At 35.1% G+C, this 13,290-nt stretch overlaps 1 protein-coding gene across 3 annotated transcripts in view; it reads left to right on the forward strand.

The window, feature by feature from the left end:
• The first annotated feature begins 476 nt into the window (after positions 1 to 476).
• LOC132106945 (tensin-3-like) overlaps positions 477 to 13,290 on the forward strand; it is a 44,593-nt gene continuing 31,779 nt past the window's right edge. For 2 of the 3 annotated variants that reach the window (XM_059513051.1, XM_059513052.1), the window contains exons 1-12: positions 477 to 626; positions 2,360 to 2,538; positions 2,653 to 2,703; positions 3,258 to 3,380; positions 3,505 to 3,569; positions 4,096 to 4,179; positions 5,671 to 5,780; positions 6,344 to 6,404; positions 6,519 to 6,594; positions 6,679 to 6,808; positions 8,027 to 8,104; positions 8,220 to 8,312. In XM_059513051.1, the coding sequence (XP_059369034.1) occupies positions 2,389 to 2,538; positions 2,653 to 2,703; positions 3,258 to 3,380; positions 3,505 to 3,569; positions 4,096 to 4,179; positions 5,671 to 5,780; positions 6,344 to 6,404; positions 6,519 to 6,594; positions 6,679 to 6,808; positions 8,027 to 8,104; positions 8,220 to 8,312 (1,021 nt within the window). In that variant the 5' untranslated portion in view covers positions 477 to 626; positions 2,360 to 2,388. Of the gene's footprint in view, positions 627 to 2,359; positions 2,539 to 2,652; positions 2,704 to 3,257; positions 3,381 to 3,504; positions 3,570 to 4,095; positions 4,180 to 5,670; positions 5,781 to 6,343; positions 6,405 to 6,518; positions 6,595 to 6,678; positions 6,809 to 8,026; positions 8,105 to 8,219; positions 8,313 to 13,290 lie in introns of those variants that run through there. The other variant, XM_059513053.1, reaches the window with a different exon arrangement.

The following is a 13,290-nucleotide window of genomic DNA, read 5'->3' on the forward strand; positions in this document are numbered from 1 at the left end:
CATTATTAAAAACGATTTTGAAGTTTCCTTATGGATACAGCGTTGTTTGGAATCAACTAGCAGGTGTATTAAATAGCACTAACTGTACATACCTAACACAAGTTTCCACTGTTTTGTGAAGCTGTCACACTCCTTCATAGCTGTGATTGACAGCATAATCTCGCAACACCAGGCATCTCAAATGCACATGCTGGTAATATTTAACCATTATGACCCAGTTACAGTATATAGATGGGAAAAAAAAAATCACACATAGTTTTGTGAATTATCTAGAAATCAATGGGTTACTGATAATTCTGTGTATTTTAATGTCACCGTCAGTTCTATGTCAGGTCTGGTCTTTCTAATATGCAAAGAAAAAACCTAGACATTACTACATCATATGTCTACATTGTGTGACTCAGGGCTTTTTCTTTTGTAATAGGGAGGTGTGTTCCCCTGGTACTGTTTCTTTACTCATGCTTACCACACAGCAAGTGCTGACAACGGGTGAACACACGCACATACAGCACTACGGCCAAAGTACATGAGAGCTCAGACAAAGCCTTGTGCTGCATTTCTTTTCTCTTTTCTTGTTCACAGGTTTTCAGAAGACTATAGAGAGGAGATTTCAGCAAGACAGAAGGGTGAGTTCTTTCAGCTGATTCTATATTGTTCACTGAAGACAGCACTCAAGTGAGCCATTAGTATTTAATTTGAGTTTTTGTATCTTTTTTAATGAATCTAGTTGAAGGTGGAAGGTTAAAGACAGGTTAAGGATTAAACATACTGTAGATTAGTGACCAGATGTATGTACACTGACACGAGGAGCACATGGTGTAGGTGTGCAATCCTGAAAGTGAAGGTGGGTGAATCTGATCTGCTGTGTAATTTAAATATAAGGTTATATCTGTTTTGAATTACATGGACAATAAAGCTTTGCTTGAAGTGGAGAATGGGTAGGTTTGGAAGCAGGTATTTATACAGAGATGTAAATAGAAACGAGAAGCAAAGTCCTCTCTGTCTCTTTATGTGTTGTCAATAGGTGTGTCCACTTATTTCAAGTCCGCTCACAAAACAAACAGTCTGATTGGTCTAATATTGAGTCTTTCTTCAGTTCAATTGATCTGTTTTTACCTTATCACGTGCCAAGGGTCAGACAATGCCACTAAAGAGCCCCGTAGGCTGTCATGTGTTTGCGTATTGAAAGCTGTGTGGTCTTGCGCACTACATGTGTTTGTGGGTCAGAAAATAAGTAGGCAAAAATGGCTGAAAAAAGGAACTAATTTGGATGAACTTTGTAAAGCATTATATTTTGACTCTGCTTAGGCATACATGTATTGTAATTCACAAAGTAGTATTATTATGAACTTATTATGTCTTATCTTTTCAGAGTAAAAGGAAATAGTGAATAAAAAAATAGAGGAAGCGTCTTTGGTGTGAAAGAGTTTATCTTGTGACTCTGAATCTTTAATGAAGGAAATGTTGCTGCTTAATCAGACTGTGGTTTCAGTTTCCTTTTACGCGCTGGGTTTTAAATACAGATAATAATATTCTTCTTATTTTTTTTTTTTTTTCTACTTTTCAAATGTATGTCATAGCCTACTCTCTCCTGGTTGAAAAGTTTAACCTGTTAACTGTCACCCTGCGCCTCGGTGGGACGCCTACGTTTACTTCACTATTACAATTAAATCCTAATTTGAGGATTTAAATCTAATCCTAAAATGATGCTGGAAATTCAGCTTTTCCATCACATGAATAAATGATATATTAAAATATATTTTAATATAAAACATATTTTAAATTTCAATAATATTTTACTTAATATATTTTTAATGTGAATTCCACCTTTTTGAGTATGAGACTTTTTAATGATAGTTTATAGATTGTATTGTTTTACCCTTTAAACTTTATCATACAACTATCATAAATATTAGCAGTAACATTTAAAAAACTATGAACTAATAATAAATAAGTTTGATATTTATTTTCTGAAAAAAAAGATTTACATATTTGTGTTCTTGTGGCATAATTGAGATTGAATTTGATGTGTGAAGAAAAATCGAGCTAACTATGAATTACTTTTTTCATCTCATCATTTATCTTAGCTGTAATTTTGTCAAATAATGCGAGAAAAAAAAACAAAAAACTTTGACCTTTTAGAAAAAAAAAAGGAGATGACCATTTGACCACAGTGGAAATGCTGATGGTTGGAATTATATTTTCATAACGTCTGTAATAAAATCTCTGCCATCAGCATGTCCACTACAGAACACTACTACACATAAGACTTTCATAAACTGACTGAAGTGTCAGATTTCTCTTGTAAAGTATTTGTGTTCACATTATTGAACTGAAGCCTTTCTCATCCTCTCTGCAGATCTCTTTCCATGAGGGAACACTATCGTGATGGCGGAGGGATCTGAATTTGACCTGGACTACATTACGGAGTGTATCATTAGCATCACCTTCCACCAGTCCTGCACAGAGCAGACGTACCAGCACAACCTGCGCAGCATCACGCAGATGCTGCAGTCCAAACATGCGGATCGATACATGGTGAGCAGACAAGAAAACAAACGAGTCAGGTGTCATTGTGTTTGTTTGTTGACTGATAGTAGACTGTTGCTATTGGAGTCACATGGAACAAAACCTTTATTTTCCTGCACGCAGGTCATTAACTTATCCGAACACAGTGATGATCTCAGCAGGATGAACCACAGGGTAAAGTTAAACTGTGTCATGTGACTGTTAATGATGTGTAATGGTATGCATACTTCCATACTTCCATTCAAAAGTTTGGGGTTGGTAAGATTTGTAATGTTTTTGAAATAAGTCTCTCATGTTCACCAATTCTGCATTCATTTGATCCAAAATAGTAATATGGAAAAATATTATTATTCAAATATTATTAGATTATAGTATTTTATTGTAAAATAAAATTGTTATATGTTTTAAAATGTTTGATGGAAAAGCTGGTGATTTGCTGCTCAAAAAAAAAAAACATTTCTTATTATGAATCTTGAAAACTGCTTAATATTATTTTGTCATGGTGCATTGTGTCAGGATTTTTTGACTAATATAAGTTTAAAAGAACAGCATTTATTTGAAATAGAATTATTTGCTAAAATTATAAATGTCTTGTCTGACATTTTTGATACTGACTCATTTAATGCAATCTTGCTAAATAAAATTATTAATTTCTTAAAAAGAAACTGACCACAAACTTTTGAATGGAGGTATATGTTAAACTGTTACCTCACGTCTCTGACTGTTAGGTGGTGGATTTAGGATGGCCAGAAGGAAAAGCTCCATCGCTCCATCTGCTGTGTTCAGTGTGTAAAAACATGGACAGTTGGCTTAGGACACACTCTGAAAACGTGCTGCTGCTACACTGCAAAGTGAGATTTAAAGATATTTAAATATCATTCTCAGGTTTGAAGTCCATTAGGCCTATCTGTCTCTGGGACTTTGACTCCTGTAGGAATGTACATGTTGGTTAATGTCTTCCTGTGTCTCTCATAGGGCAGCAGAGACAGAGTGGGTGTGGTAATATCCTCTTACATCCAGCTATCTAATGTTTCCACCAGGTACCACTCAACAATTCATATTCATTGTTAACAAGTTAAAAAAAATCGTTAAAAAGACGACTGTCATCTCAGACAAGCTGCTTAATGAGTTAGTTCATCTCAATACAACAACAATTTTGGTTCTATTTCTATTTTTGGTCTCTCACCCTCATGCCATTTTAAACCTGTGTGAGTTTCTGTGCGATTAAAATAAATGGTCACTGGCAGAACATTGACAGAACATTGATTTTTTGGATCTACTGTTCTTTTAAGACCTTTAAATGGATTGTTTACTCAAAAATGAGAATTTTTGTCATCATTTGGTCGCCCTCATATTGTTCCAATGTAATTTCCTGCTGTAACATGATAATGTTTAATAGTAATCTTAATAGTTTCATCTGGCATAATTTCAAAAATCTGTGTTTAAATATATAAAAGCATTGTGAATTGATTGTGAACTGCATGTTGTGGCATGCACTTTATGTTAAATGATTGCATAGTTGACCAAACAAAAAGATTTGTTTATACTTTCGTTTGTGTCTTTCAGTGAGGAACGTGCGTTAGAGCTGTACTCCATGAAGAAGTTCTGCAGTGATAAAATGGTTAGCCTTATGACTCCATCTCAGAAAAGGCAAGGCTCATTTGTTTATGCATTAACTTTCTTTTTCCCTTTGTTCCTGTTGCTTTTCACCTGGAAGCATACTGAGGTGTCGGTGCTGTTATGGCTGTCGGTCACTCAGCAGTCTGTCATGAGCGAAGGTTACACAGAGACACATTCATGAGAGGAAATCCCCCTATGCAATGTGGATGTCCTCATATTATTCCCACTTCCTTTTTCTGTGAAATATCTTCATTTTACAATTTCTTTTTTACATCACACTGAAAGACACCGCCTGTCATCCCTCATGCATGTGCAAATGTTTCCCCCCTGATGTTTAGTGCGCTATAATTTTCTATCCCTTATGTTCTTCTATCTCTATTGACTCTATAAACACTTTTTGGAAGATGAGTTATTGTAAAGCTTAAAAAATGGCAAAATAAATATTCTTCTCTGATCTTTTGCTTGAACAACACAAAGAAGCTGTTCTTGGCAACACTATAAAGAAACTATTTATTCTCTTTGATAGTTAGGTGTACCCAGAATAGCATTAAATCAATGGAGAAAGGTCAATTTTTTCGGCTTTCAGAATCAGTAATACTTTTCTTTGGAAGCTTGTTTCCACAACAGACTTTGTTCCTTCTCAGTTCTAAGTTTAGATTATATCTTGCAAGTTTATATCTAGCTGTTCTTTTTCTCAGAACTGTAGCGCCTCAGTTCAAGTGGCACTTGAACCGATCATCTTTTCCTCTTTACTAGTTATTATAGCACAAAATAAACATGAATGAACATCAGAAGGGTTCTTCTTTCAACTGCAGAAAGATGTCAATATACATAATTGTTCAAGTTCGAGTCCACCAACATTAATCTATTCTCCTGTCTGGTTTGTTTGTTTGACAAAATGGCAGAATCGGCATTATGATTGGTCATATTGCCATTGTCAATCAAACTCCTAGCGAGCTGTGAGGAAAAAGCAGAATTATAAGATAAATAGTCAGACTTGACTTTTTTCCCTCGTGGCGGAAACAAAAAACAGAATTGCGAAATGTAAAATTAGGGAACATTCAGAGAGAAAAGACACGTGTTAACTAACAGTTGCGAGTTTATAAAAAGTCAGAATTCCAAGAAAAAAGTAAGAATTTATATTGCAATTCTGACTGTTCCTCGTAATTCCGAGTCTTTGCAGTTTTTTTGAAAATTTTGAAAAAAAAACAAGACAGAATTTTGGGATAAAAAGTTGGAATTGCCTTTTTTTATTATTAATTATTGATTTTTTTATCTTGTGGTCGAAACGGGCGCCCATACTTTTCACACCTTTGGCTAGTTTATTTGGAAATATTCATGCATTCTTTCTTCCCCCTAAATCCTTTTGTTTTAAATGCTGAAAATAGCCAAATAAACCAGGATGATGCATCTTTTTACTGTTTTATTATTGACATCATCTGAAGTTGTGCTGGTGTTATGAGGCCTGATTTATTATTGTCTTGTCAATATGAGTGACTGAGGTGTTTGTGGATGTTTCAGGTATGTGCAGGTGTTTGGCAGACTCCTTACCCATCAGATCCGTTTAAACTCTTCCCCGCTCTTCATCCATGGCATTAATATCCATCCCATTCCTGACTTCCACCCTACAGGTGATAAAAACACCCATATGATGTACATCCAGTCTTTTAACCTTTAAGTGAAAGTGTTTTTAGTTTCCAAATAATTTTAAGAGTTTGTCATCCAATTTAGTATCTTAATGATTTATTTCGTACATTACCAGAGAACAGATCTTTCTCAGAATCTCTGTCTTCCAGTTTAAACAAATACTTCAGTAATCTTACTTAAATATTAGTTCACCCAAAAAGGAAAGTTCTGTTATCTTACTCTCATTTCTTTCTTCTGTGTAACACAAATGTAAATGTATGTAAATTGTATATGTAACCTAGATTTAGAAATTCTGTAAGAGTATTTCTGTATCAAATTCTTTCAAACCCATTTTATCTAAGCTCTGACCTCTATGTAAAAGTTACAGTTCTTAATTTACAATATGCATTCTGTATTTAGTTGAATATTTTCTATCATTATTTTAACAAAGGGAGTCGAAAAGAAACATCTGAGGCAAAGTTGAAACTCGAAACTTTACTGAGATCTCTGTTATGTTAACTATAACAAAAAGGTAATACAATTTTCCTCTGGGACTGTTTGTTTTCAGTGTGTCAGCTGTTTATCAGAGTGTATCAAGACACACAGACAGTTTACACATCAGGAATGCAGTAAGACACCATTATATGAATATAATGTAAAATTCTGAACATACTTTGTGTATCATCATGTTTATTCATGTATTTATAGTATGTGTATGTTTAGTGCTTGTGTATAACTCTCAGGCAGGTTGCTGTAGGTCAGACAGACAGAGTGTGTTTTGCTCTGGAGCCCCCACAGATGCTTAGAGGTGATTTCATGGTGAGATATCTCACAGACAGACAGACAGCACTAATCTTTTGAAAACTGCACACTGTAGCATCTTCATTTCTGCGTTCTCTGCAGATTGCGTGCTATCATATAAATGATACCATGATGACTCACGAGACCGTGTTTGGTGTGCAGTTCCACACTGGAACTCTGTATGGAGACCAACTGTCTTTGCAGAAAGAAGACCTTGATCATGCAAACGAAGGTACACAAAGTAGTTTTAGTAGTCAAATCCTTGCACTCAAAGTGTCGCAAAGTTTTTTGAAGATAGGAATCTAGGAAAGTATTTCCATTTGAATAATAGCAAGCCAAATAATGTTTATTTTGTATCCAGAACAAACTCTTTTTATCTTTTCAGATAAATCAATAGATATATTGTTCAAAATGTTGGCATCACATGTTTGAACCATAAATCTGGATGAGGAATGTTATTGGAAAATGTTCACAGTTGATGTGATGAACTATGGCTGTGATAAAAAATGTATTTACTTGGAGAACTGAAACTGAACTGAAATAAATCAAAATATATAAAGCTTAAACCTATATTATTTCAGCTAGTTGCTTATGTGTCAATTCTCATTTTCGTTTAGTTTAAGTTTATGTACTAAAATGTAAAAAAAAAAAAATAAACAGTATAAAAATGAATCATAAAACCAAAAAAATTACAAAAACATGGCAATTCTGGAAACTTTTAACTAAAATTAAAATCTAAATATTAATAAAAACGATTATAATATATCAGTGATACTAAAATAACACTGAAATGGACTGAATACAATCAAACTTTCTGAACTGTAAATGGTCTGCAAGGGAATTATTTTAAGAGTTAGAGAGGAATTAGCTCCCCATGTTATTTAAATAATGGGGAAAATACAAAGCGTCCATAATACATATTAATGTTTTTGTTTTATTGTAGAAATAATACCTGTCTTTGTCATTATATGTGTTTTCCTAAAGGAAAGAAACTGATTTCCTACATCCACTAACAGTTGTCTTCAGATACTCTTTGATATTTTGAATGTAATGTAGGGAAATTCATACTTTTTGGGGTCAACATACTCAATTGTTTTTAGTACAGGTTCCTTTTTCCTAGTGTATGAGTGTGCGTGTGACTGAGCATGTGAGCAAGTGCTTTCAGAGTGTTTTTGGTAAATAATGACAGAGAAGACACACAGTGACCCAAGCAGATCTTTGATTAGATCAGATTTTGCTCCTTACGTAATGGGAAGCCTTAATCAACTGTACCTTTGGATGGACAGAAGCCAAAACTGTCACATTGCTGTGACCAATGTGCTTACAAGTCACAGATAAATCAGCTGTCATTGAACTTGTGTGTGTTGATGTTCCCACATTGCTGTGCAGTGTAGTTTTTTCCATGCCTTTCATCCCTTTCAGTCATCATTTGCTCTTGTCTCCATTCAAGACCCAAGATTCCCAGGGGAAGGTGTGGTGGAGCTGCTCTTTTCAGAAATTGCCGACAGAAACCCATCCCTTGCTTCAGGTATCCTCACATTTCTCTGGAAAGAAAGGTGTTTTATGTGGATTATTCAATATAGCTGGTTCAGGAAGAAATTCATTTAGTTATAAATTAACACTCCGTGTATCTCCATTTTGAGATTTTGGCTACTGGAAGAACAGTTCAGCAGTTATCACTGAAAATGACCCTCTGGATTCACTAAAGGCTCAGTGGGGAAATCTTACAGAAGCAGGTAAAAGACTGGACTTCTCAAGCTCTTTATAATGTCTCCAATACTGCTCTTGAATAGAACTTAAATCTCTTTTCGAACTTTCTATTCATAAGAAATATGAAACTGCAAAATTGAACAACATACAGTAAAAAAAAGTATAAAATTATGGTTGTAGCCAACAGAACTTTTAAAACACAACAATTATCACTTTAATAAATCACTTTGTGATTTATTATTGTGAAAGTGTGTACAACAGTGATGATATTAGGATTTTAGATTGAAATAGAGAATTCACTCCAAATTGTTCTAATAATAAAAAAAAGTATTTCATGTTTAAAACAAAAAAGCATTAATGCAATAAGACCTTTAACTATTTTTACTGAGATTTAGCCCTTGTAATAATGTCCCATGAGATAACTAACCTCAATTACACTATACATGATATATAGCAAATTAAATGTGAGCTAAATTCCTGAAATAACAATTTTTCACAATATTTACCGAAAATTCACAAGTGTTGGTCTGTTTTAGAATATTACTTGGGAAAAGAATAAATCAAATTTAGTTTTTTACTACATACACTTTACTATATCTTTATTAACATACTGCAAGCACACTAAATCTAGCTTTGCATTCACTAATACAGAACATGTTTTATAGTACTTCATGTGCCTCTTGAGGGACTGAAACCACGGGAATGTGGGATTTATTTTAGGATAGAAAACAAAAGCATGAATGCACATGTAAGCAGTGTTTACTTCAGGATGCAAAGAATAGTTTTCTGAGACATGAAGGTTCGTAATGGTCTAGTAATTGTCAAGTTGGTCTGCTACAGGAAACACGTTTTACCTCTAATACTGTTATTAAGTCTGGGCACTGTGTGCTGAGGTTAATTGGAACATGAGACTGTGCGGGACTGTTCAGAATGAATGGAAAACTTAACCTACAATAATAGTAAAGTTCTTGTATTTGACCCTAACCTAATCTTGTTTGGCCTTAAGCCTCCAGACCATAATGATTCCAAACCAGGCCTGTCAGTTACCAGAGTATCGCCACAGCACTCAGCGCTGTTGCCCTGGCTGCATTCCTTGAGGGTTTGTAATTACTGTAAATGTTAAGGTTGCTGCACTAAATGAACTGTAGTAAAACAGAGCTGCTTAAACTACATGATGTTTTGTTGAGGAGAGCGAGTCAGGATGGAGACATAACTGACCCAAATTACTCATTTGTTATTCAAGAGCCAGACTAACAAGATGAGTTGTCTTCTAGGCAAGGAGAAGTAAGAGAGATGGAACAAATGTGCTGAATGGTATGTCAATGATGGCAACCATAATATTATTTTAGCATTTGTATTGTTTGTAATGTATCTATATCCCAGTCTAATAAGGTGATATGTAAAGATCAGCTTGATTTTACAAGTCTTGTGCCCAAGATTGTGAAACTACAGTGTGCTTTCAATGATGGCATCTTTACATATATATCCACTTTTCAGTCATCAGATATTTACTCTTTAAAATCAAGGTAACGGAGTTGATATTTTAAGATTGTATTGCAAAAAAAATCCTTGTCTTAATGTCTTGCAGGGATGATTTTATTGACAATTTATATTATTGCCATTATAACAAGGTTTTGGTTATTTTGAAGAAGTTTGTTGCAAGGTACCAGTTTCTATGATATTTCTGAAGTACACATGATCCTTCAGAAATCATGGTTGTAAAAAAAACTGTTGTAATGCTTAATATTTCTTTGTGGAAACTGTGATACATTTTTTTCCTCTGTATTCTTTGTTGAATTAAAAAAAAACAGCATTTATTTGAAATATTTTGCAACATACTGTAAGTGTATTTACTATCATTCTTTCTTAAAAGAAAATCTTACTAACCTCAATCTTTTCAACAGTAGGCTATTTTGATAAAAAAATTCAGTGTGGCTCAACTTACCCACTGGGCACATCTTACCCCAAATTTCTTTAAAGAGTAGAACTTAGTGAGTGTTTAACTCCACAAAATTGAACTTTGTTCTCCTTGTCCAGTTAAAGTTCAGTGATCAGGGAACAAATAAGTTGCACTTGTTATGTTTACTATTCACTTCTGCACATAGTCTAGGCTAGGGCAATGCACAAGACTCGGAAATTCCAGGGCCGGATATCTAAAGGTTGGGAGTTTCTGTGCACAACTGCAAAAAATCAATCCCAACAGTTTAATGCGTGTGTGCGTGTGTGTGTCATATGGGACTGAGGCTTGATGCACATCTGGTTGTGTGATTCCATCTCGAGCAGCCATGTAATTTAGAGATACCTCATGGTTGGAGCACAAACAGCCTTTACAATTTACAATGCATAAACTCAAATATAGAATTACACATGCTCAAAAACACAAACCTTATGTCTGTAATTATTGCCATTCATAGCGACAAACAGTCTGAAGGAATTCTGCTGCCAAATGACTAAAAGTTGCATGTTTGTTTTCCCTCTCTTTCGTTATCTTGCTTTTGCTTTCTTTCCATCTCTTTCATCATTGTGAGTTTCTTTTTACCTGCTACTCTTGTTCTTTACAATACCAATACCTTCCTTATCTTTCACTTTGTCTCTTTTGCGCTCCGTCCCTCCACCCACACATAACTCCGCCTTTGTGTTTACATTCCTTGCTCCATATTTGGAGGGTTCAAGGTCCTCCGAGCGTCCGTTCGCGCTCTACAACAAGCATATGTGTGTGTGTGTGTGTACAGCTGTATTCCGAGGAGCATTGGCTGGCTCGAGCGGAATAATGCTTCCCAAGCCAGGATTTTCCCGTACACCCAGGAGGGGCACCTGAAAGGGGTTACCTGTGTGGAGGTGGAGAGAGAGAGAGAGTGAGAGGTAGAGCGAGCAGTACTGTAAGAGGAAAAGGAGGAGGGAAAACGGGGGAAAGGGAGGAAAGAGATTGACTGAGAGAAAGAAAAAGAAGAAGAGGAAAGAAAAAGAGACCCAGGGGAGCTGTTATCACCTTATGGGAAAGAATGCAAGCTGCCTGTCTGTTTAAAACTGCACAAGGAGAGAAGGAGAGAAAGAGAGAGCAAGACAAAATGGGCACAGATGCCTGCAGGATGAACACGGTCAGGACCGCTTGACTCTTTCTTTATTCCTTCAAGAAATGTTGTTTTTTCTTTTTTTTTCTGTATGGTAGAGGCTCTGTTTCTCACTTGTGACCATGTCAGATACCTTTTTACTCTTCGTCATAGTTTCCATTGTCAAAGTCATCTCGGATACCTTTGGGGTCTGATTCGAGAGGATGTTTCTGGAAAGCATTAGGTTTGTGACTCTACATGCTTTTTTGAAGCGGTGCAGGGTGGTGGGATATACTTTCAGCAGCAACATGGTTGATTTATTTCAAGAGTTGCTGAAAGCTCTTGTGATAAACGAATGCAGTTAGGCTTCATTTATCAAGAAAAGTTGCAGCAGTAGGTCACTTTTAAAGTACTTTTCAGAGGAACAAGAAGTCTCAGGTTTTTCATTTGATGTTTTATGCAGTCTTAAGGCACTTGGCTAAAACATTTCTGGGCAGAATTTGAAGAAATATTAGTATGTTGTCCTTTTAATAATTTTTAATGTGGACTTTTTGTTAGGTGCAAAGTCAAAGTCAAGTTTGTTTTAATTTTTTGCAGTGCCGGATGATACATTAAAGTAGTTGGTTTTGATTCCAAGTGGTCTATTGAACATTTATTTTCGATTATGATAAAGTTTGTTTGATAGTATGATGACTATTGAATCTCAGTTGTTGGGTGTGTGTTTATATGCCTGTGTGAGTGTGTGAGAGAGAGTTGCCAGCTGTGGCTTTTTATCATGCATGCCTGGTATTTGGATTTCAGTCTCTTGAGACTAGGGAAGCTTTACTGGTTTAGTTAAAAAGGTCTGTGTTTTTCACCAGTTGACTCTAACCAGTTTTGTCATTGTGATCAATCCCAGTTTATATTAGGTGTCTTTACTTACCATGCTTGCATCAAAAAAATATAAATTCAATGTACTTAATGTGTTCATATTGTATTGCATAACAAATTTGTCACTATTGAGGTGACACGGTTAGCAGTTTTGTGGTGTGGTTAGTGCTAAGGGTTGTTTAAGGGGTAGTGTAAACAATGTAGTTACAGAAATTAATCACAGATGTAATTACATAAGGTTTTTTTATATATTAAAAGTGTGTATGTACACAGTTGTATCAAATTTATGTTAGTACATAGTAGTTAAAGACAGTATAATGTGTGTATGTGTGATAGGATTGTTTCTGTTTGACGAAACACAAATTGCACATAACTTATATCTATAGTGTCTATAGAGTGCTGCAATTATGACATATTTTCACCCTGGTTTTCTTGACAATAGCCTAATAGAATTTTTGATTATTTCAAAAATAAAGTTTACGATTTATAGATGTTTTGGTTATCATGTCAGTCTTCAAAAATAAACACAACTTGAATGAATTTTGAAGCCTAAATACCAGAAGGTAAAAGCTAAACATGGTCGAATGATTTCAGTGCCACCACCATTAAGTTTCCGACAACTCTTTCAATGTTTGTTTAAAAGTATTTTTCCTAAAAGTTTGAGTTAGAATAGTTCTTAAGAGCATGATTAACACAACGAGATGTAAGATCTTTATGTGAGAATATCTTGAGATTGTGTTAACCAAAACCTTTATTTTCAGCAAAACTTTTATTTCAGTATGCATTGAGAACTCAAAACCATTGCTAAAACTAAAAATGCCTACTTTTTGGGGTTTTACCTATAAAAACATATCTTCCATGGTGCACACTATTGTCAGATTGATCCAATTTTGAAATTAAACCAAAACAGATCATAACCATAACACATAGAGTGTGGTGTGATGTTAAATATCAGTGTTTGCATGTGTTTGTACAAGCCTGCATGTGTGATGCTGCCTTCTGGCTTCATGTTGTACAGTAGATATGTGTTATCAGTCAGGATCATTGCTGTGAGACTCTGAGTGTGTCGTGACACATGACACTA

This window comes from Carassius carassius, chromosome 27, assembly GCF_963082965.1.
Source record: "Carassius carassius chromosome 27, fCarCar2.1, whole genome shotgun sequence".
Lineage (NCBI taxonomy): Eukaryota > Metazoa > Chordata > Actinopteri > Cypriniformes > Cyprinidae > Carassius > Carassius carassius.